Source organism: Staurois parvus, unplaced genomic scaffold, assembly GCF_062004578.1.
Source record: "Staurois parvus isolate SC_StPar_1 unplaced genomic scaffold, SC_StPar_1.0 ptg000276l, whole genome shotgun sequence".
In the NCBI taxonomy this organism is placed as follows: Eukaryota; Metazoa; Chordata; class Amphibia; order Anura; family Ranidae; genus Staurois; species Staurois parvus.
In genome coordinates, this window is record NW_028318072.1 from 990,194 (window position 1) to 1,015,015 (window position 24,822).

The following is a 24,822-nucleotide window of genomic DNA, read 5'->3' on the forward strand; positions in this document are numbered from 1 at the left end:
GGAAAATCATTATAAAACACAATGTATTTATATGCAAGCTGTGTATCCAGAATCACAGGTGTAAAGTTCAGATATAGTAGGGGTAGTTCAACCATGTAAAGGATAGGTTCACCTTTTATTTACTTAATAAATAAATAAATGCACATTTTTTTTTCAGGTAAAAAAATGTGTATTTATCATTTTTTTACACTGCAGCCTGTAAAGCGTTGTGGCAGATAGAAGGTGCAATGACAGGCTCCAGTAGACTCTCCGTACACTCTGCCCGTACTTGGTACGGCAAACAGTTGCCTAATTTCAGTAAGAATCAATGAATTACTACAGTGCTTACAAGTGCCTTCACAGTTCATTGAGAACTACAAGTTGTCTGCTGCAGTGGCTGATGGTACTTGTAGTCCATTCATTCACAGAACTCTGTGAGGGAATGACACGGCCATGTGGGTGGAGCCCCGCACAGCCATGCTGTTTTTAAATTGTGACAGCAGGTTCAGGGCAAAGATCCTCTGGGGGGAGAGAAGGAAGGAACTGGAACGTTACATGGTGCCCCCTGAATATGCGTGGAATATGAAATATGTTCCAAAAGTGAACTTCACCTTTAAAGAAGATGTCTGTGAATTTTAAAACTGGGCCATACATGGTTAAATTTTTGTTCCTGCATTTATAGGAAAATCCTTCTTTAGAACATTTTTGCTGTCATTGAGTCAACTCCTTTTGTTCGAAAAAAGCCCTTAAAATGTAATCCAGACCTGCTATTTGAATGGAATCTCAGATGTATTAAACAGGTTTCATTAGAATAGGTATCATTTTACCTGAACACAAGGTACATTCACAGAATTTCATTCGAGGAAAAACTTTCCATCCTGGTCCTTTTGAATTCTCTCATTACTATGGTTGAAAATGAACATCAATTTGACCCCACTAACCATTATAAAATCAAACAAACGTAAATTCTACTGGTGTATGGCCTGCTTAACTCACCAGACCCCAATAGGAAGGTGTGTAATGTACCATTGTGTATCTCTCATACATCACGCTTTAGTATAAACAAATGGTTAAAAAACTGGAACTTTATACATTCCCAGAGTTTCAAGTGATGTGCCAATCACAAAATGGTTGAATGTTCCAGGGGAGATATCTGTGTTTTTATGTCTCTCATGGAGTGTATTCATAACTGGAGCCTTAGGGTAAATTTATGCTGATAATTCTGTAATTCCGCAGTGACAACATTTTGACCTAGTTTTAACTACCAGTAGTTTATTTCAAGTAAAGCAAGTTTTTTACACCTAAAGGCTGACTCTCCAGATTCTTTAAAACAGCCCTTAAATTTTGCTGCTACAGTCAATATCTCACTTGTTTTTGCTTTGGCTTTTGCAGGTAAGCTCCACTGTACAAAAGGCTTGACCAACTTATGTTCTTTTTTTTTTTTTTTTTAGGTATTCACGCAGACCCGACGTTGGAAAGATCATGCTGATATGCTAAAGCAGTATGCCACCTGCCTGCATGGACTTCTTGGAGCATATAATATCTCTGAGCCTGAGATATACTTTGATGTGTGGGTGTCTATCAATGATCGCTTCCAGCAGAGGTGAGTACTTTACTGCCTCATCCAGAGCTACAGAGTCATTTGTCATTTTCATCATAACCGTTGATTAGCAGTAAAGTTAGTACATCAGGTCTCGCCAAGGTTCCCTTTTAGATTCAGATGTCTACATACACTCACCGGCCACTTTATTAGGTACATCTGTTCAATTGCTTGGTAACACAATTGCGAATAAGCCAATCACATGGCAGAAACTTAATGCATTTAGGCATGTAGACTTGGGGAAGATGACTTGCTGAAATTCAAACCGAGAATCAGAATGGGGAAGAAAGGGGACTTAAGTGATTTTAATTTGGCATGGTTGTTGGTGCCAGACGGGCTGGTCTGAGTATTTCAAAAACTGCTGATCTACTGGGATTTTCACGCACAACCATCTCTAGGGTTTACAGAGAATGGTCAGAAAAAGAGAAATCATCCGGTGAGCGGCAGTTGTGTGGACGAAAAATGCCTTGTTGATGTCAGAGGAGAATGGGCAGACTGGGTACTGCGACGTTCAGATAGTAGTGTCAGAATTAGGCCTAAACAACATGGAAGCATGTATCATTGGTTCAGGCTGGTGGTGAAATGATGTGGGGGGATATTGTCTTGGCACTAGCAAGGTGTACCTAATAAGGTGGCTGGTAAGTGTATATAATAATCTGTCTACCTAGAGTTGTTGCTAAATTTTAGGCAAGGGTGGTTCATTTAGGAAACAGGATCTGCCTTCCTAGCTGTTTGATATCCAGATATTTCTTGACCCAGAAAATAAGATGGTATGCCATATATTTGCCAGTTGTTGGCATAGAAGGTTAAGTTCAAAATGACCCTGTTCCATGGATGGTCTACACACTCATGGACATCTTTTAGATCTTGTTAAAACCGAACCCATGGCAGATAAAAAAAAGATGCTAATTAAGGCAGCTGTGTATTTATTAACCACTTGCCCCCCTGCCCTATAGCAGAAATACTGCTACAAGGCAGTAGAGCTGTGCAAAGTCATGTGTATATATATATATACATGATTTGCATCTCCAGGTAGGGGGTGCGTACGCATGACGCCCTACTCATATGGCCATTGGCGGCTATGGATGTCAATCTCCGAATCCTGGCCGGCGATTCTCTGCCTGCATCCGGCGATCGCTGAGAAACCGTGACGAGAGAGACCTGTGCGTAAACAACACAAGTCTCTCTCTTGCCACCAATAACATGCTGCTGTGTATTTTCACAGCAGAGAAATACACAGCAGCATGTTTCCCTAGTAAGACACACACAGAACACAGTGTTATTAATACAGTGTCAGTGCTTTTTATTAGCACTGATAACTATATCAGTGTCATTGGGATGTCAGTGGCAGTTAGTTCCCCCCCCGTGTCAGAATGCCCGCCGCAGTCCCGCTATCAGTCGCTAATTGCCGCCATTACTAGTATAAATAAAAATTCCACTCTATATACCACCATTTGTAGACGCTATAACGTTCACTTAAACCAGTTAATAAACATGTATTGGGTTTTTTTTTTAGCAAAGACCTGTAGCAGAATACACTTTGGCCTAAATTCATGACAACATTTTATTTTTTACATTTTTTTTACTAGATATGTTTTATAGCAAAAAGTTGAAAATATTGTTTTGTTTTTTTCAAAATTGTTGGCTGTTTTTTGTTTATAGTGCAAAAAAATAAAAAATGCAGAAGTAGTCAAATACCACGGAAAGAAAGCTCTATTTGTGGGGAAAAAAGGACATAAATTTAATTTGGGTGCAGCGTTGTATGACCGCGCAATTGTCAGTTAAAGTAACACAGCGCCGTATCGCAAAAATGTCCTGGTCAGGAAGGGGGGTATATCCTTTTGGAGGGCAAGTCGTTAATACATTATTAAATGTACAGTATGTTTTAAATGGAAGCAGTGTAAATACTTGACCTTGTATAAACCTCTTACTATTCACTGTACAGCACAGCTTAGACTGGTAGAAGCACAAGAAGTCAAAATCAATGTGCCAATAAGGGAAATGTTTTTAGCAGGAGAGAACAGTGACAGATGAGCTCATTGGTCTCTTGCTTTGCCTTCATTGTTCATTCGCAGGCTTAGGAAAGGACAAGACTTGTAGGTGTTACTTAACTGCAGCAGAGAAAAGTCAGACTCCTTCCCCTGTTGGATAGGGCTCTGTGGCATTGCAGAGCTGTGTAAATCTCAGGACTGGCTGGACAGAAAAGCAGGCAATGACAGGTGAAATAGGTACTATATATTTATTTATTACAGGTACTTATATAGTGCTGTCAATTTATGCAGCGCTTTACATATATATTGTACATTCACATCAGTCCCTAACCCTCAAGGGGTGTACAATCTAAGGTCCCTAACTCACATTCATACATACACATACTAGGGACAATTTAGACAGGAGCCAGTTAACTTACCAGCAAGTCTTTGGAGTGTTGGAGGAAGCCAGAGAACCTAGAAGAAACTCACGCAGGCACCGGGAGAGCATGCAAACTCCAGGCTGGTAGTTCCATGGGTGGGATTTGATCTGACGACCCAAGTGCTGCTAGGTGGAAGTGCTAACCACTTGGCCACTGTGCTGCCCAATATATACCCTATGTACTATAATACAAGGCCTGACTGAAAAAAAAACTGTTAGTATGATTCAAATAAAGCTGATATCAACTACATGTATAGATGGTAAATATTATACTCTCCCTAAGGGCCAATTCACACCAGTGTGTTGATCTACATTTTAGCACAGATGTAAAACGCAGAATAATGTAAGGGCATCTGAAAAGCTATCATTTCCAGTGTGTCCTATTCACACCATGACGCTGCACATGTATGTCAACGGACATCAAAATGTATATCAACGGAAGTCAGCACACATTAAAATGGATGGAAATCATACATGCATGCATTACATGCATTTTCCACACATTTTAGCACAGGTAGTGTGAATTGGCCTGAGTCTGGCGGAGTTACACGGATTTGAAAATTAGTTCCTGCACTACTTTTACTGCTTTCTGGTGCATCTGTGTATGAAGTCGCACAGATGCCTTACAAGTCCCACTAACATGCGACTTCGAAATCGTGCAACTTCAAGTGAAGTCGCATGATTTCAATGTATTCAGTATGAACCAGGGTTTAAGGTGGACCTTAATATTATATACTGATATACTGAGTGTGTGGAACGGCATGAACAGTGCCCTGGACCCTGTTTTTTTTTTTTTTTGAAAAGTGGATTATAATATATACAGTTTGCAGTCTTTGTTTAGTACAGTTAAAGACTTTGTCCTTTCTTTTTGCTACAGTATATTAAAACTTTGGCCCCGAATGGTTGGTGTGTTTATTCAAGGAGGCTGCCAGATTGTTCTCTGCACTATTACATCTGGCTGCATGACAAATCGTATAACAACTGTTTTCCATTATAAGCGATAGATGAGCTTTTCTGTTGTAAAATGTCTCAGCACATGTGATCAAATGTAGAAAGATATATGCGGCGCTCCCTTGCCAACAAAACTAAATAAAAAAATATAAATGCATGTGACATAAACGCATAACAGAAATACATAAATATTTGTTGAATCAATATGCAACAGTACACCTCTGTGTAATAAAAAGTGTTCCGTGAGAACATAGAATAAACATATGCAGTCTGTGAATTCAGACTAATCTTCCTTCGTGCAACTTATACATCTTCCTGCAGTCTGTGATTGCATTAATAATGGTCACCTTCATGCAACTTTAAAGCAGAGCTCCACCCAAAAAGGGAAGTTCCGCTTTAATGCTTCGTCCTCCACTCCCCCGTTAAGGATTGACACCTGGGTACCCGAATTTGACAGGTACCCGTTCCCACTTCTGGTGCAATCGCATAAGGCAATCGGAAACGGAAGTTGTTCTCCCTCCCTGTAGTCTTCTGGGACATGTGACAGGTCCCAGAAGACTACGGGGCCATTCACAAAACACAGCGCTACTCGCGCATGCGCAGTGGGCACCCAACTGTGAAGCCACAAGCTGTCACAGCTGGGTGCTTACACTAAGGATGCCGGTACCTAGGAGAGAAGATGGCTGGTAAAACCAGCCATGTTGAGGACACCGCTGGACTGAGGGACAGGTAATTGTCTGTATTTTGAAAGTCAGCAGCTACAGTTTTTGTAGCTGCTGACTTTTATATTTTTTTATTCAACTGGAACTCCTCTAATGATATAATGCTCACCTCCAAAGTGTGACCTAAGATTAAGAACATATGTTGTTAGGTCTGGATGCACTTTTCTCCTATGGGGTTAATGATCTCTCCTCCTTAGGAACAACAGCCAATCTTCTCCTCCCCGATCTTATGGGTAATCACTCCTTCTTACTCCTCCATTATGCTCACGTAAACACAGAACAGCATTTCATAGTGTAGTAGTTAAAACTAAGCTGTTTATTAAAAGTATTGCTCTTACATATAGTTAGAAATCAGCGCTCTTTTAAGACCAGTATTTTGTACAGCCACAACTCACTCCTGCAGCGTCTGACGCCCAGCTCCTCCCACACGTTTACATCTTTAATTTTTTACTTTTTTTTTTTTTTTCTTCTAAACGTTTTCTCATTACATAAGGGACAAAAAGTCCCCTACATGAGCATTTTTTGGTAACAGGTTCTCTTTAATGAAGCAACAGCAGTGGCATCACTAGGGTTGGTGTCATCTGGTGTGGTAAAACATGGTCACTCCCCCCTCTCAAAAATCAAATTTCCCACATAACTCAAACACTGGGCAAGCTAGCACATCGGGCTCTCTCCTGTCTAGTTTTGGGCTGGCAGTGCACACTCACGGTGTGCACACCAAACCGGCCCCTGTAAATGAAGCTAGGAGAACTGCAGGGGGTGATAAGAGGAGACACCCCATCCAGGAATACAGAAACTGCCCTCCCTCCCGCCTCCAGTTAAAGAAGAACCTCCAGCTAGGAGAACTGCAGAAGGGTGATAAGTGGAGACCCAACACCCCCCCCATCCAGAAATGCAGGAACTCCCCTCTCACCTCCTTCCAGTTAAAGAAGACCCCCAGCTAGGAAAACTGCAGGGGGGTAATAAAAGGGGACCCGCATCGAGGAACATAGGAACTCCCGTTCCTCCAACTACCGTTAAAAAAGACCCCTAGCTGGGAGGACTGGAGAGGGGTGATAAGAGGGGATCCTGCCCACCCCCCCCTATAGTAGAAAGAGACCCCTGGCCAGGAAGACTACAGGCAGCTGCCCCTTCCTTCCGCTGGAGAAGGTGAATGGCTTGAAGCGAGAGAACACATCCAAGGAGCCGTACATGCATAGCATTCCTGGTCACAGTGCGGTGGGGGTGAGTCACAGTAGTGGCGGAGAAAGAAGAAATCTGCACAGTTCAGATGGCTGTGATGGAGCTGTGGGCAGGCCTGTCACTGCTACTTCAACTGCTTGCTCTGTTCTCGCTGCTGAAACCGCTCTCCCTTTCCTCACTGTACCAGGACAGCTGATTTGATCCCGTGCTCAGCACATGGGGGAGGCTGCAGGATCCAGGGTGGAGGTGGGGATGCTGCTAAGCATGAACAGTGAGTTCAAGCATCCTTCCACCTATACAATTAAAAGCAGTGGAAGCCGACGGGAGGAGAGATGGGGATAGGAGGATTGGTGCTGCGCAGCTGCCACTGATGTGTCTGGACTGGATGCAAAACTTGGACTGACAGGTGGCAACCCTAGAGTCTGGTGGGTGTCACTCGAGTGTGGTCCACACCCCCACTGGATATCGGGTCTGAATAAAGCTAATGGAGTGCAGACAGCACTCCATTAGCTTCTTTTCCAGCCATACAGCTTGGAAATATTGAGACCAGAACCTGGAAGTGACATTTTACAAGTCGCATCAGGGTCATTAAAAGGATGGGGAGATCAGCGAACAGCAGCACCTTTCATCCTGGTCCTGGATCCGATGGGCGCTTGGACTCAAGTAGTTAAGGCATAAAGTCTGCAGTCATTTTAGAAACCATGTTGGTCTTGTATCTGATGTGACCGTCCGTTAGGAATCATTGACAGTACTGGTGTTACTTTCATTAAACACTTTTTCCTTCCTGCAGCATTTCTGACTTGGCTCCTCTTCTCTGTGTTGTTTTTCATGTACTGACATTGATGATCTATCTCTGTGCCAGGCTGTACGATCCCACAGTGGACATAGTGAAAGCCGATTGGTCACCTTTCCATAAAACACCTTGGGTTAAGCCATTGTTAGTTGACCTGTCACCATGGAGATTAAAATTCCAGGAGATTGAGAGCTCTTTGGACAATCAAACTGATGTGGTCTTCATAGCAGACTTCCCAGGTAAGGGTGGCAACTTGTAGTATATTTATTATTGTATTGACTGTTCTTTTTCTGTACTTCTTTTGCTACTCATCCCTCTTAGATGCTTGCCACTTTCTGTGTATGTCTGTATTGTTCCAATTCTTTATTACCCTCATCTGTACTCTTAATCTGTTTTTATTTTTGTTCTTATTTCTCAGGCCTTTACCTGGAGAATTATCTGCATGAGGATTTAGGTAACACCAGTATACACGTGCTGCAAGGGGAGGTCAGTGTTGAAATTGTGAAGGACTCTAAAAACTTCACCCTGAAGGAGGGAGATCGAATGCAGGTAATAGAGGGACCCATGAAGACCTATAAATGTGTAGGATTCACCCCTCCATCTATTTATAGGGGTTTGTTTAACCGCTTCCCCCATGTACATAAACGGCTGGACGTGAGCAGTGCAGGAGCGGATGGCTGTTTATATAAATGTCTTCTCGCATTCCCTGCCTGTGCGCGCTCCCTGGGACCGCGATCCGGTACCCACTGTGTCTGGAGGACACAGCAGAACACCAATCTCTGTACGGGACCTCTGGGTGAGGTCTCAATCATGTGATCATTGATTGGCCAATCAGTGATCATGTGAATAGCAGTAAGCAAGATGTTACTTGCTGACATCATTGCTTACTACTAGTGAAATCTGTTAATGATCACAGAGGTCACACGGTACAAGGTTTTCATAACAGCCTTGTACCATGTGACCAATCACAGCTCTCACAGTATTCTCAATGGCTGTAGGAATGCAGCCAGAGAAAAGGAGAAATTATTGCTTTTACAGCCTTTATGGGTGTAAAAGTAATCAGTGAAAATAAAAAAAAAAATCTTCATCACCCCCCACAAGTAGTACAGTGTCACTATGGTGACACTACTTCTAGGGTGACAGTAGATTAAAAAAAAAACTCATAAATATTATGAAAAAAAAATGTAAAACTTCTTTTGCAAAATTATAATTTTTGGTTATAAACTAATTTGGGTTTTCTTTTTACTAAAAAGATACCTGAATACATTTTGGCCAAGATTTATGAAGAAAGATTATTTATTTGCAAAATTTTATAAGAAAAACACTTTTTTTTAAATGTTTGGACTTTTTCATTTATATAGCAAAAAAATAAAAATCCCAAAAGTGAATAAATACAATCAAAATAAAGTTTTATGTGTCTCAAAAAATGCTAAAAACATCATATGGGTACAGTGTTGCATAACTGCGCAATTGTCATTCAAAGTGTGATGGCATTGAAAGCTGAAAATTGGCCTGGACAGGAAGGGGGTGAAAGTGTCCAGACTTGAAGTGGTTAATTATTGCTTTTCATTATGCCACTTTGCCATTTATTTCTTCTCAGCTGTTTTTTTATAAACTAAAAAAAAACAAAAACAAGTTTGACATGGAAAGTTTTGACTCTAAATTTAGTATTACCCCGGTTCACATATGTGCGGGCTGCGCTTTGTGTGGGCACGAGAGCCCATTCATTTGAATGGACTCCCGTGCCCCGTGACACGCAGGGAAGAAGTCCCTGCACTTCTTTTGAAAACGCAGCCCGCACGGGAACCTCGGTTCCCAGTACGGTTGCGTTTTCCAGTGCGGGCGGCGTGCCATTAGAACTAATGGCACCCGTTCGCGGGTCCTCATTTCTCTGTGCAGGTGGTGTGGCTGCACGGATTTTCTTGTGGATCCGCAGTGGCACCACCCGCACAGATGTGAACCTAGGGTAAGGGCTCAATAACGCAGTTGTTCATACGGCCAGCTGTTTTTGTTCAGGTACAGCTGCTCAGCCTGTACAGATTAATGACAGATCCTGAAGCTGTCCACATGTGATCACTTATTGCGTGATTACCTGCAGTTAAGGACAGATGAGCAGCCCTAGGCGCAGGTTGTGCACAGAGCCACTCATCTGTTCCTAGCTGCATGTAATCACTCAAGGACAGCCATGGACAGTGTCAACCCATCATTGATTTGCTCAGGCTTTCGGTTGCAACTGAATGTAAACACCTGCCCCCCATATACGAAGGCAACTTTCACACTACTTCACTGAAGAAGTAAAACTAGAGTTGGAGAGCCCTTTACTTATACAATGCCATTTGTTCTGCATGGGCATGGTGACAGTGGGGTTGATTTGAGTTACTTGGAGAGTGCAAAATCTGGTGCAGCTGTGAACAGAAACCAATCAGCTCCCAGATTTCATTTCCAAAGCCTAATTGAACAAGCTGAAGTTAGGAGCTGATTTACTGCCATGCACAGCTGCACCAGATTCTGAGTGCCCCAGTTTTAGGCTTGGTTCACATATGAGCGGGTGGTGCCGCTTCGGATCTGCATGAAAATACCTACAGCCGCACCACCCGCACAGAGGAATGCGGACCCGTGGGCAGGGGCCATTAGTTCTAATGGCACGCAGCCCGCACTGGAAAACGCAACCGTACTGGGAACCGAGGTTCCCATGCAGGGACTTCTTCCCTGCGTGTCATGGGGTACGGGAGTCCATGCAAATCCATGCAAATGAATGGGCTCCTATGCCCGCGCAAAACGTGGCCCACACTGCCGCATATATGTGAACTGGGGGTAAATCTCCCCCAGTGTGTCTTTAAGGCTAGGTTCACACCTATGCAGTTTGCGTTTGAACCTTTTCTGCAGTACATTTTGCAGTGCGTTTTTGCATGTGCGTTAAAACACATCAAAAACGCGGCAAAAATGCACTACATGCTTTTCTGCAGCATTTCCATTGAAGTCTATAGAACCAAAAACGCAACTTTTTGCATTTATAAAAGACCCTGACCCTTTCCAAAAAACGCACCGGGTACAAGTACGGAGATGTGAACGTGTCCCATATAGAATCACGTTAAATGAACTGTACTGTGTTTCTGCAAAACGCTGCGGAAACCGCTTAGGTGTGAACCTAGGGCAAGGCTAGTTTACACCACAGTTCATAAATTCGGTGTGCTTATCCACATGTTTAACCACTTGCCTACCGGGCACTTTCACCCCCTTCCTGCCCAGTCCAATTTTCAGCTTTCAGCATTGTTGCACTTTGAATGACAATTGCGCAGTCATGCAACACTGTACACATATGACATTTTTATTATTTTTTTGAGACGGATAGAGTTTTCTTTTGGTGGTATTTAGTCACCACTGTGTTTTTTTATTTTTTTGCTAAACAAATCAAAAACAACAGAAAATGAAAAAAAACCCAAAACTTTTTTTCTTAGTTTCTGTTATAAAATTTTGTAAATGAGTAATTTTTCTCCTTCACTGATGTGCGCTAATGAGGCTGCAGTGATGGGCACTGATAGGCGACACTGAGGAGGCACTAGTAGATGGCACTGATGGGCATTGACAGGCATCACTGGTGGGCATTGACAGGCATCACTGGTGGGCACTGAAAGGCAGTACTCATATATGGCACTGATAGGCAGCACTGACTGGCACTGTTAGGTGGCACTGATGGGCACTGATAGATGGCACTGAAAGGCTGCTCAGATGGGCACTGATATGTGGCATTGATGTGCACTGGTAGGTAGATATGTGGCATTGATGTGCACTGATGGGCACTGACAGGTGGCATTGATGGGCACTGACAGGTGGCACTCATGGGGCTACACTAATTATCAGTGCCCTGATGATCAGTGTAGATGTCCCCTCTGAGGAATGCCGATTACCGGCTCTCTTCTCATCACGAGCTGTCAGCGTGAGGAGAGAAATGCCAATAACCAGCATTTCCTTATTTACATGTGCTCAGCTGTGATTGGACACAGCTGATCACATGACAGAGCCAAAGTCCTCGGCTCTTTCTGCTGATTGGTGATCTGCTGTGTCCCAGGGACACAGTGCACCACTGATCGCGGCGCTGTGTGCCCCCGGGGACGTCATATGTCAGAATGAGAGAACCACCGCCCCTCTGTCATTTCCTTATATGGCGGGTAGGATTGGATAAAATGCTCTCCAGCACATTTTGTTTTTCCTCCTAAGGATGTCTGCTTAATCATGTTGCTTTTCAGGGGTGTGGTATACACTGTCGTAAGTGTAAAAGGAGCCCTAACCACTTCCTGCCAAGTGTACAGCCTTCTCCTGTACTCTTTTATTTATCCTTTGCTAGAGAGGAAGATTGTAATTAAAGTCTGTGTAGAAATAAAGAAATAAAGTATAAAGGTAAAATAACTAGATCAGGGTTTGTTCAGGATCAAAGGTTGAGGGTCAAAGGTCAGGGTCAGCATGTTGTGGGTAAGATAAAGCAAAAAAAGTTTTTTTTTTTTTTATTGCTTCTGGGCCTGACTATGGGTACATATAACAAATGACAAACAGATGGTGTATTGCAGCTATTGTCAGAAGTAGGAGAATTTTGTTTTTGTTTGTTCTTTGGTGCTGAGTTATGGTATTTGCAAAAAAATATACAGCTAAGTTTAAAAAAAAAAAATTATTTATTTACTATTTTAGGATAGTTTTTCTCTGATCATAAAAAAAAAAATCAGGAGGTGTCCATTATCATTTACTACCAGATGTAGGCCCAATTTGTCCTGAGAAAAACAAGGTATAATTTGGATACACTAAGTAGCAAGGATATGTTTTCGTTTTACTAACACACACCAAAGTTGCAAAACTGTTTTCAGGCTTTAAAATTTGCTTTATCTTTTGCCATGAAGGGATAAACTGTTATACATTTCCGTTTCCCATGCACAACAAGTGAAATTTCAATTATGGATTGTGCATTGATCATTGCCTTTATTACCGGCCAGGAAAGCATAATGATATTTATTAGAAAATGTCTGATATTAAAGTGATTATAAACCATTACATATACCCAGTGAAGTGACTGGCCTCAAATGATAAACAGAGATTAAACAAATCCTCCTACATAGGTTGTATCTGTTTATCTGCAGTTATTTCTTACCTACAGCCATTCAAAGTGCTGAATTTATAAAGATTGTCAGAGTTCAGAAAAAAGGGTGTGGAGAGCTGAAATTGGACACTGCGGAGCTCAGTGAGAAGAGCTGATTGGAGGAAAGAGACACACACACACCCTCCACACAACTCACAGGAGACTGTCAATCTGTTGGGAGGTCCCTCCCTTGTCACCATGTCACCATTTTTCTCTTGGTGTCAGGGAAACTTGTCAGAAGTGACTCATGCTGATAGCAGAAGAACAAAGCAGCAGACAGACATGACAGTTAAAGTGTTACTAAACCCAGGACTCTGCATTCACTTTATCTGGTCTCCCACAGAACATGGAAATGCAATTATTTTAGTAAATATAAACTGCTAAATATCTTTTGCATCAGCAGTGACTTCAGTCAGTGTCCATAAGAGCAGTGGGTAAAGCTTGTAGGAGGCGTTTTCATTCTCCTCTGGCTGTCTTATGAGGCTGCATGACCTCTACCCTCTGTCTGTAAAGTGCTGATTGGCTCTGTGCTGATCACATGCACTCTCCCCCCCAAAAAAAATAAACTCTCTAGCAATACGCACCAAACAGAGCACGTGCAGAGTGTCTCCTAGGGTTCTGTACCATCAGCAGATGGATTGGGGACTGTGGAAGAAGGGGAGGTTCAGAGAAGACAGGCTCTTTACACAATGCAGAAAATTAACCCCCTAGGTTCCACAGCGATTATAACAAACATGCTTTACTGCGTATACAGACTGATTTTGCTGCTGTGGGTTTAGTTTTAATTCTCTTAACTGAGACAACTACACACTATTAAAGGGTTTGCTTTGTTTATAGTTCATGTCTGAAGTTTACAAAAACTCTAATCTTATGGAAAAATTGTGTTTCATATACCCAAGATGTCAATAATCCTACCCCTTTTTTTCAGTTGCCAGGTGGGGAGTACCACAAAGTGTTCACAGTGTCTTCGGGCCCCTCGTGTTACATGTATCTTTATGTAAACATCACAGCTGTGACCCTGGAGAAGAACCTCACGCGCCTGCAGGAGCTAAAGGAGAGGGTGGAAAATGGCAGTGGTGAGTTACGAAGGGGTTAAGGGTATTGGATGCCTTTACATTAAATCCATTAGAAGAAAAATAATTCCAGTAATTATATACCCTATCTCTATTTGTGAGCAAAGGGGTTGTCACATCCTATCACCATACCTTAAAGTACTGAGGGTATTTACTGAGTATCACCAGGGTTGCATATACTGTAGGTTCTAGAGCAAAGGATGGAGTTGGTTTTGTCTTAAACTTGTCTGCTACAGAACATAGCAGATTACACTTGGCAAGACGGAGGTCTTGTTGTGCTTGGTTTGAAAGATGTATAATACTTTTTATAGGTGGGGGGAAAGCTATAGTACCGTTGTTAATCATACCAACCAGCCATGCCATTATGACCACAGACAGGTAAAGGGAATAGCATTGATTATCTTGTGACAATGGCACCTGAAAGGGGTGGGATATATTAGGTAGCAAGTGAACATGTCACCCAGGAGGTGAAAAGCAGAAAATTGGGCAATTGTAAGGTTTTGAGAGACTGCGACAAGGGCCAAATTGTAATGGGTAGACAAGTGGGTCAGAGCAACTCCAAAACTGCTGCTCTTGTGGGACGTTATTGGTCTGCAGTGGTCAGGACCTACCAAAGGGTCCAAGGAAGGAGAACCGGTGACAAGGTCATTGGCACCCAAGGCTCATTGGTGCAAGTGGAGACAGAAGGCTGACCTGCGGTAGTCTGATCCAATAGAAGAGCTACTGCAGCCCATATTGCTGAAAGAGTTAATGATAGATCCGATAGAAAGGTGTCCCAACACACAGTGCATCACAGTTTGCTGTGTATGGGTATGTGTAGCTGCACACTGGTCTGGGTGCCCATGCTTACCTGTGTCCAAAAGCACTTACAATGGGCACATGAGCATCAGAAATGGACCACAGAGCAATGGAAGAATGGGGACTGGTCTGATAAATCACTTTTTTTCTTTGAAATCATGTGGATGGTTGGGTGTGTCGCTTACCTGGGAAAGAAATGGCAGTAGGATATAATATGGGGAAAAAAGCAAGCCGGTGGAGGCAGTGTGATGCTTTATCTAATGGTGTCCATGCCTCTATGGGTTAGGGCTATTTTTGTTGGCAAAAGGGGGACCTACCCAACTTTAGGTGGGTGGTCGTAATATTATAGCTGGTCAGTCATGGTCGGTGTATGTCTGTGTAGTTAAGGATCAACAGTTATTTCTAATATTATAGCTGGTCAGTCATGGTCGGTGTATGTCTGTGTAGTTAAGGATCAACAATTATTTCTAATTCTCAAGGTAATTGCATGCACACCAAAGATAAGTACAGGCTTACCTCGATTTACGAACGCCTCGGTTAATGTAATTTTCGGTTTAAGAATGAAAATAATGCATCGGTTTACAAATTGTTTTCGCAATACGAAGCAAGTTTCCCCAGGAATCATTGCGCCTGAGGTTTATAGCACCAGCCTCGTGTCTTTAAAGTGCACTGCATAAAGAGTTTTGAACAGATAAAATACTTTTTTTTAACTTTTTTGTGACCTCCGGAACGGATTAATTGGTTTTCAATGCATTTATTTATTTATTTTTTTAATCATGTCCCTGTACGGTATTTATGCCTTTAGAGTGCACTTTAGAAAGAGTTTTGAACACAGAAAAGACTTTTTCATTACTTTTTTCTGACCTCTGGAACGGATTAATTTGTTTTGAGTGCATTCCTATGGGAAACCACGTTTTGGTTTACAAATTTTTCCCAATACAAAACGTCCTGGAGAACGCATTAAATTCGTAAAGCGAGGTACGCCTTTACTGACCATACTCCCCATGCTTCTGAGACTTTGCTTGTAATAGCAGTTAGAAACCCAACCTTTTGATTGCTTACTGTGTAGTCTTCTCGCTTTGTTGGACCATAGCAAAGGTTTATTTACATAATGTGTCAGATAAGTACTTTGCTTTTCCTACCAGATGATCACTGGAAGTCAGCCGCATCAAAGGGGATTTAAAGTGTAACTAAACCCCACTGCAGATTACCAGTCTTTATATGGTGGTTGCATTAGGTTTCTTTTTTGAGCTTAAAGCGAAATAATACTTGCCTCAGGTCCAACGATGGAGAGTCCCCAAGCTCCCTGCCTGGCCGCTGACATCGTTGGATTACCAGCTTGCGAGGATGATGTCACTCTCGTGCATGAGTGGGAGTTCACTCAGATTCGGCATTGACACATTTGTACAGTGATCTGCACATGCGCGGCTCTCTGTACAAGGGCGGTTGGGCAGGTAAGTAGCCCCCAGTCACATCAAAGCCAATTTTGAAATCGTGCGACTTACAGTGATTTAAAATCAGGTGACCTGCCAATTTCAGTTGCGATTTGCAAGATATCTGACACAGATGTCTATGCAGATCGCAACAAAAGTAATGCATGCACTACTTTAGAAATCAGTGCAGCTCCAACCAAGTTCACGTACCAGTCCCGTCATCCCTCTCAGCAACACCCTTCCCATGTAATGAAGATAAACAAAGGCAAACTTGTTCAAAGTCCAGCCTGGGTGGCAGCCATGGTTCCCTCCATATATACAGTAGAAGAGAGCATGTAGCCTCCCAGGGACAGGACATGTGTTAGCAGAAAAGAACAAAACAGGGCGCACTCTCCTCGAGCATTAACACAATAACCAAAAATGCAGGGTGGATAAAAATCAATGATTTTTTTTTAAAAATCAAAAAAATCTGTTTTTTTTATTTAAATCAGATTTTTTTGATTTAAATCGGATTTTTTTGATTTAAATCAGATTTTTTTTATTTAAATTGGATTTTTTTTAAATAAAATGCTTTTTGAGGAAAATATATTACCATCGAAAGGTTATTCCATCATGAAATAAAGATTAGTTTTTTAATTATGTAGAATAAGGCTGTATATGTTTAATTTTTTTGGTAAATAAATTCCATTAATCCATTCACAATGTCATGCTCTTCCAGAGGTTTTTGTAAGATTATTGGGCAGTTTCTCTGCCTACAAGATATTATCACAGATGCTTGGTTTACTTTTGCAGTTATCAAAACTGAATTTGACTCAGCGGAGATCACATGCCTCTTCTTCACAGCAAAAATGTTATAACATGAACAGAGTTAAGAAAAAGACCTTAATCCTAACTTCTACAAACCTATGAATACAGAATCAACCCCTTCAGTGCTAAATTTCAAGAAGTTCAGTGAATAGAATAGAAACAATATTTGTCTGATTGTTTGGAGTTGAATAGATCTGCACAAGAAGAAAGTGAAACTAAGTGTGAGGAGGAAGGGGCTGACAGCCTAAGTTTCTTAAAATATATATATTTTGTTTAGCCAAATTAGTTAACAAACATGGATGTTTGTTTAAGCAAATAACATATGCTGTAATGTTATTGTTTCAGTTGAATAAATCTATTTAAATTGTTATTATTAAGGTAATAATTATTTTTCTCCTTCCTAAGTACAACAGAAAAGTTGTCCAAATATGAATGATTAACCTGGGGATAAAAAAACTAATATAAAAAGTTGTTATTCTAAAAATCTTCATCTACTTGCATATTAAATTTATACCAGCAAGAATTAGGCTTTATGTAGAAAACTATGATTTAAATCAAGCCTTACTGACTAGTGATTTAAATCGTGATTTAAATCAGTTTGATTTAAATCAAATCCACCCTGCAAAAATGTATTAAAAAGCTGGTCAGGGAGTTCTTCGGGAGTCGAACTCCCTTCCTCAGAGAAGGGGAGTTCGACTCTTGAAACGCGTTAGCACTTTACCCGAGGATGCATGCTGTCCACGACTGGCACCTTTTGACTTCTTGTCTCTCTTTTTATGACCTTTTATGGCTTGTGAGTATGTTTTTGCATCTTTTTAATACATTTTTGGTTAATGCAGAAGGAGAGTGCGCCCTGTTTTTTTGTTTTCTGCTAATATCAAGATTCCCCGATCTATCAAGGGCAGCACCTCAGCAAGTGCACAATTCCATTTTGAGTGCAGCAAGAGAGATTTAAGTGCCGGTTTCTGGTTACTACAGGACGTGTGTTATTCACAGGTTTACAAAATAAAAATAAAGGGGAAAAAAAGAAAAGCACCTACAACATCTATTGACTGTACCGATAAGCTGCAATATCACATTTTTTTTTTTTTTTTGCTTTTAAGATTAGATATGCTTTTAACACCGTAGGGGCAGTTGGTATGAGACATACAGTCCCTGACACTTGGAACTGGTTTTAAAAAGATTTCAGCAACAGTTGACTGCCTCAACAAAACAGAAGCAGGCAAGGATCTGCAAAAGCATTCACCAGAAATGCTTACACTTTTTACACAGTTGCCTTAAAAAGGAATTCACTTCAGAATTGAAAATGAGGTTCTGAGATGCAGATGCAACAGTTTCTACCTACTTTGTTTCTCACCCAGGCATTGCTGCAGTGCACTAATCCACTGTTTAGCTGTAATCTGGTTGTGATGCAGGGCGGCTGTTCCCAAACTTGTCCCACACATAGGGAGCATCCTAAAAATATCAGTGCGATCGCCATTCACACTCAGACCTGCCTTGGGAGTTTGAATTTGGAGATACAGGAAGCAGAGAAACATAGCATATCTGCTGTGAATTATTAACTCAATATAGCATTGTTGAAGGGTTTCTGGCACATAGTCATGTGGAGGTTAAGGCATGTTGGGATGTTAAAGAAATCTGATGCGTTCATAGGGCTTGTGATCATTATAATGTTCTGCGCTATCTGTTCCTAGTTTTGAAACCAAGTACATAGATATTATTTCTATTAATATTATTATTTGTTTTTTCAACGTTTTCGTGAGAGCAATGGCAAGTGGCACAATTTTTTTTTCAAGTTTCCATATGTTAGGGTAATATAACCTTTTCTTGTGCAGATTAAAACAGATAACACCTTTATTTCCTCACTAACTTCTTTTCAATGTGATGGTTTCTTTGCCATCTAGAGAGTGCACCCCTGCCACCAGAACTTCAGCCGCTTCTCTCAGGAACGTTAGATGGAATCAATGTCACAGACCCTCTAGTTCTCACGTACCTGCGTAGACAGAAGCGAATTGAGGAAGCAGAGCGCCGACGCAATGCAACTGTCGTACAAAGATTTGAGAAGTTTTTCAATAAGAAGTATTATCTTCTTCGTCGCAGGTAAGTGCCTTGATTTGGGTGTTTATATTATATTTCAGGCACCATCCAGTGTCAGCATCTGCCTGCTGGACTAAGATACTGGCTCAAAGAGGTAAGTCCCATTCGCCATGCAGTTCTTGGCTTTTTTGCTCAGAAATGTCTTGACACAGATGAGTCCCCTCCTGCAGCTATTCATGTTGTTGAAGCTCTGCAAAGTTACAGTGTAGCAATTTGATCACTGAGGAAATGCATGCTTCTGCCTGTAGCAGACTGATGACCTAATCCCAGCCTAGGCAAAGTGGAGCTCAAGGACAGCTTTATATTGATAAAAGATGGAGCTGTTTTGAGAAAAAGAAACCTACCGGTGCTATATACTGTAAGGCTAGGTTCACATCTGTGCGGGTGGTGCCGCTGTGAAAATCCATGCATCCGCACCACCTGCACAGAGGAATGCGGACCCGCGGGCAGGTGCCATTAGTTCTAATGGCACGCCGCCCGCACTGGAAACCGCAACCGTACTGGGAACCGGGCTGCGTTTTCCAAAGAACTGCAGGGACTTCTGCCCTGCATGTCACGGGGCACGAGAGTCCATTCATTTTACATGCAAACATGTAAAAATGTGAAGGTAATTTTAAAATATACTTTAGAATAAAGAGTTAAAATATTATTGCAAAATATGCCAAAGATAAATCTGTACTTTCCTGTTAAGGAAGGCTAAAAAATGCTAACTTCCTACCTGATAACACAGCAGATTTATGTCGCCAAGTTTTTTTGTATTTTGAAGAGGAAGGGGTGGGACTCCCTCCTATTTTTCTGAGTGAAGACTAAACTGTACCATTCTCAGGCCAGGAGGAATGTTATATTTACATTCAATAATGTAGCTTAACAGAGTTTCAGTTTAGCTGGTAACTTTCCAACTGTGCTCAGTGTCTTTTTTTGTTGCTTAAACCATATTTCTTTATTGTCCATTGAGGAACACAGGAATTCAGAAACAGACAGGTTATATTGCCACCTACAGGAGGTTGGGACACTGGCAAACAGAAAAATTGTTGGCCAGCTCCCAATTGATCCCGCACCTACCCAGCATGCCTCAATTTTTTGTTAGTGTCCTAGGCGGTTACATACCTTTCCTTCAACTCTGCTAAATAAAAGTCAAATTTTTTTGCTAACCTTCATAACTTTGTGGCATTTTTCCTTGGGGACTTTAATCAGCATTTATTTTTTATACTAATACTTAAGCCGTTCTTTGTATAGCAGATATCCAGATTGGCATTTCCTCATCACTAGCTCTGAAGATCATATATTGGACTTGACAGTATCTGCTATCTTGAACCTGGGACCCATATTGTCATGGGGTCATCATCATCGACTCATCTCATTTGGGTGTGAACTTCCTAGCTGTCTATGCTTAGATACTGTGGCACTCTAAAGAAGCTGTAAGCTTGCTCTAGTGCCATCCCCTGCAGAGTCAGTCTTTGACCCTCCTAAGCACTTAAACCAGGCCTATGGCCCCTGTTACCTTCTTTGAATCACAGTCCCAACAGTCAGCGGTACATGCACACCGTGCTCTCAATGGACAGCATGCCGTCTTTTGAGAGAGCTGTGTCGCAGCCGTGACTCCCACACACATGCACAGGAGTGACATCATCGCAGCTCGGCCATTCAAATGGCAGGAGCCCAAGAACCCAGAAGAAGGACCAGGTGAAGATGGGTGCCCTGTCAGCTGTGACAGCGCACTGATGGATGGCTTCATTTTGGAAACATAGATTAGTGACGGCAGAAAAAAGACCCAAGTGGTCCCTCAAGTCTGCCCATTTTAAGGCAAGTCTGTCATAATGTGCGAGTATGCGATGCATACTAGCATATTATGACATTATCCTGCAGGGGCACAATTTATTTTTTTTTTGTGATTTACTACCGCTTTTACTGTGTCAGAGTAAGTAGATTCCCTCAAACAGGATCCTTCTACCTCTAGGATAGGCCACTGTATAATAGAGCAGTTGGAGCAAATGTCTAAGGCCCTATGCTTTAGTTGTTATGGCTTGTTACAGGTATCGCAACTTGTGTAGTGAATGGGACTGATGTCCATACAAATGTATCGGGTACTCTGGATGTATCTTCAGCCTCGCAAGCACATAGCCAAAGAGCATCTGACTTGGTTATCCTTTAAAGTATGGGATCTCTTTGGACCTGCTCTCTACACTTTCATTAGCAACACCACTGGTGGCTGGACTGTGCTTCTGCCTCAACACTGGAGGTCTGGAGAAAGCTTAGCTACTTCAGCAGTATTTACTTTATTTAGAACCTACTTCCCTCTCAAGCCCTAGAACATGAAATCAGAGGTTAGCTAATATCTCTGATAAACCTTCTGAAGGTATATTCCTACAAACATCCAGATGAAGAGTCAATGCAGAAAATAGAACAAGTGGTCCATTGAGTCTGCCCCATCACACCAAGATCGGTGTGATCAAATGCTTTCCATTTTTAAAAATGCCGTTGTTTTCATCCAGGAAAGTGATGTATGCTCATCGCTTCCTGTTTCCTATATCATAGAGATGGACAGAGTGGTGCTGGGGTTTGTCTGTCTCTATGATCAGCCAGCGGAAGCACCGGCTGGTTGTTCGGGTGTCACGGATTGAACAATCTCTGCCTATCCTTCCAGTGGATGGGACTGACAGTACAAGGCTGCAGATAACAATAACTGAATTATAACAAAAAAAAAAAAAAAAATGTAAATAAAAATAAATTTAACCACTTGTCAACTGTTCTATAGCCGAATGATGGCTACAGCGCGGTTGTCCAGTTCTGGGAGAGCGTCATATGACGTCCTCCCACAATGCGCCCTCGGCGATCTCCGTGATCGCTGTGTCCTACAGACATAGCTGGTCACGTGATGTGGTAAAAGGCAAATCACGGCGACCTTTTACCACATGATCAGGCGGTAAATGCAGTTGCCAGTTATCGGTTGCACTTTCCCCACGTTGTCACAGCGTGAGGAAAGTACTGTCGATAACCGGCAATTGTTAGAGGACGGATCAGCACCGATCATCAGGACACTGATGATCAGTGCCCAGCAGTGCTGCCCATCAGTGCCACCCACCTGTGCCAATCCGTGCCATGTAATTCCACCCACCTGTGCCCAGCAGTGCCACCAGTCAATGCTCAGCAGTGCCGCCAGTCAGTGCCCATCATTGTTGCATATCAGTGCAGCGTCATCAGTGCTGCCTCATCACTGCACATCAGTGAAGGAGAAAACTTACCTGTTTGCAAAATTTTATAATAGAAACAAAGAAAAACTTTTTTTTTTTTCAATTTTTTGCTCTTTTTTTGTTTATAGCGCAAAAGATAAAACACCCAGTGGCGATTAAATACCAGCAAAATAAAGCTCTATTTGTGTGAAAAAAAAATTATAAAAATTTCATATGGGTACAGTGTTGCATGACCGCGCAATTGTCATTCAAAGTGCGACTGCGCTGAAAGCTGAAAATTGGCCTGGGCACGAAGGGGGTATAAGTGTCCATTAGGCAAGCGGTTAAAAAAATGTTTTATTCAAATACATAAAATGAAAAATATGTAATAATCTGCACATACTAATAATCAGATAATATTACCAACAAAATAATATATAAAAAATGTAAATAAAATAATAACAAATATGTATCTGCAGATAACAATAATCAGATTACAACAAAAAAATATAAATAGAAAATCATAAAAATATCAAAATAAATGCAAATAAAAATAGATATATTTTATAAAAATAAAATAATCAATAAAAATAATTTAATACATAAGATAATCTGCAGATCCTCCTCCCACTGGTCCATTGGCACAGAGCGCCACCAATCAGAGCCAGGTGTTCTCTGTATGGCTACCCAGCCCTGATTGTGTTCCTATGCAGAGCTGCTGGACACAGAGAACACCTGGCTCTGACTGGCTGCGGAGGGGGGGTGGGACTGGACTGGAGCGTGCCTCTGCCAAGCGAAAAGGGGGTTCCACAGACGTCCGGACAGCCTGCAGAAGGCTGTTGTCCCCCAACATTCCTGCACTCATCTGTCCTACGATCCAGTGGTGTGTTCACACCAGCTGGGTTCATCAGCCATCCTCTCTTTCCAGTGACATTGATGTCACATGGGGTGGGGTCACATGCGTGATGTCCCCATGTGGCCCCACCCCTTACATATTTAAGAACTGTCAAACCACCAGAGCAGGCAGTAGGCTGGAAGCCATCGTTGGGAATGGATTTTTTTTTTTAAATTCTTTTTTTCGAGGCTACGGAAGGCATCGTGATTGACGTTGGATCTACTGCGGGGGACATTCTTTTAGTTTTTCTTTTAATAAACGACTTGTCAAAGACTGTATCCTGTCTTTTTTTCACACTACAATTTTTGTTTTTTGTGAATGAATAGGGTACCCCATACTCATTCACATAGGAGAGGGCTGGGATCTGGGGGCCCCCTTGCTAAAGGGGGCTTCCAGATCCTGATAAGCCCCCTGCCCGCAGACCTCCACAACCACTGGCCAGGGCTGTGGGGAAGAGGCTCTTGTCCCCACAAGGTGCTTTGGGGGGAAGCCCTCCTGCCCCAAAGCACCCCCCCCTTCATGTTGAGGGCATGTGGCCTGGTATTGTTCAGGAGGGGTAGCTCGCTCGTTCTCCCCCCCCCCCTTCCTGACCTGCCAGGCTGCATGCTTGGATAAGGATCTGGTATACATTTTGGGGGGACCCCCATGCCATTTTTTTTTAAAGTTTGGCGTGAGAGTTCCCCTCAAAATCCATATCAAACCCGAAGGGTTTTTTTACATTATTGTTTTAATTGCCGGCAATTCTTTTATATTCAGCTGTCAGTGGGGAACCCCGCTGACAGCTGAAACATTAACACGTGGTTGTCACTACTAAAATACCGCATGACTTGATAAAATAACTCATGCGGTGTTTTAGTAGCGTTTACTTTTTCTGACCTCCGGAACGGATTAATTTGGTTTTCAATGCATTCCTATGGGAAACTGCGTTTTGGTTTACGAATTTTTCACAAGTCCTGCAGAACGAATTAAATTCGTAAACCAAGGTATTACTGTAACACCCCTATGGTTTCTGAATTCCTGTATCCCTTGTGGTACCTCACTTACGGTAAGTTCAAACTTTTTATTGTCACCCAGTTCTAGTCCTATGGATTTTTTTTGATTGTTTTTTTAAGCTCTGCATGTATAAATAACTTAATTTTTTAAATCCATTGATGACAGCCTCCCAAATCTGTACATTTCATTGCTCATTGTAATTTAGGCTTGGTAGTTGTGGGTGCAGTTACTTAGGGCTAAGATTTGTTTGAAATGAAAAGTACAGTAAATGAGCAGACCTGAAATATCAGACTATCACAACTGAAAGCATAAGTATCTTTTTCAGTTTTGGAAACTGTGACAGTGTTAAAACACCTGTCAGGTTTTTATTGATATCTGTGCCCCTTTGGAGGGGCTCTTCCTCTCTATTTTTTAAATTTTATTTCAGGTACATATATAGCGCCGTCAATTTACGCAGCAATATATATATATATATATATATATATATTGTACAGTCACATCAGTCCCTAACCCTCAAAGGGCGTACAATCTAAGGTCCCTAACTCACATTCATACATACACAAACTAGGGCCAATTTAGACAGGAGCCAATTAACCTACCAGCATGTCTTTTGGAGTGTGGGAGGAAACCGGAGTATCCGGAGGAAACCCACGCAGTCACAGGGAGAAAATGCAAACTCCAGGCAGGTGGTGACGCGGTTGGGATTCGAACCAGCAACCCTGTTACTGCCAGGCAGACGTGCTAACCAGTTAACCACTGTGCTGCCCAATACCATACTCACCAGAACAAAAA

The 24,822-nt window shown here is 42.0% G+C and overlaps 1 protein-coding gene across 1 annotated transcript in view; it reads left to right on the forward strand.

Moving 5' to 3' along the window:
- Positions 1-24,822, forward strand: part of GGCX (gamma-glutamyl carboxylase) — a 73,323-nt gene that overhangs the window by 34,889 nt on the left and 13,612 nt on the right. Inside the window, exons 10-14 of the mRNA XM_089681691.1 lie at positions 1,431-1,582; positions 7,709-7,878; positions 8,058-8,188; positions 13,693-13,840; positions 18,780-18,975. Of these exons, the coding sequence (XP_089537817.1) occupies positions 1,431-1,582; positions 7,709-7,878; positions 8,058-8,188; positions 13,693-13,840; positions 18,780-18,975 (797 nt within the window). The remainder of the gene's footprint in view (positions 1-1,430; positions 1,583-7,708; positions 7,879-8,057; positions 8,189-13,692; positions 13,841-18,779; positions 18,976-24,822) is intronic.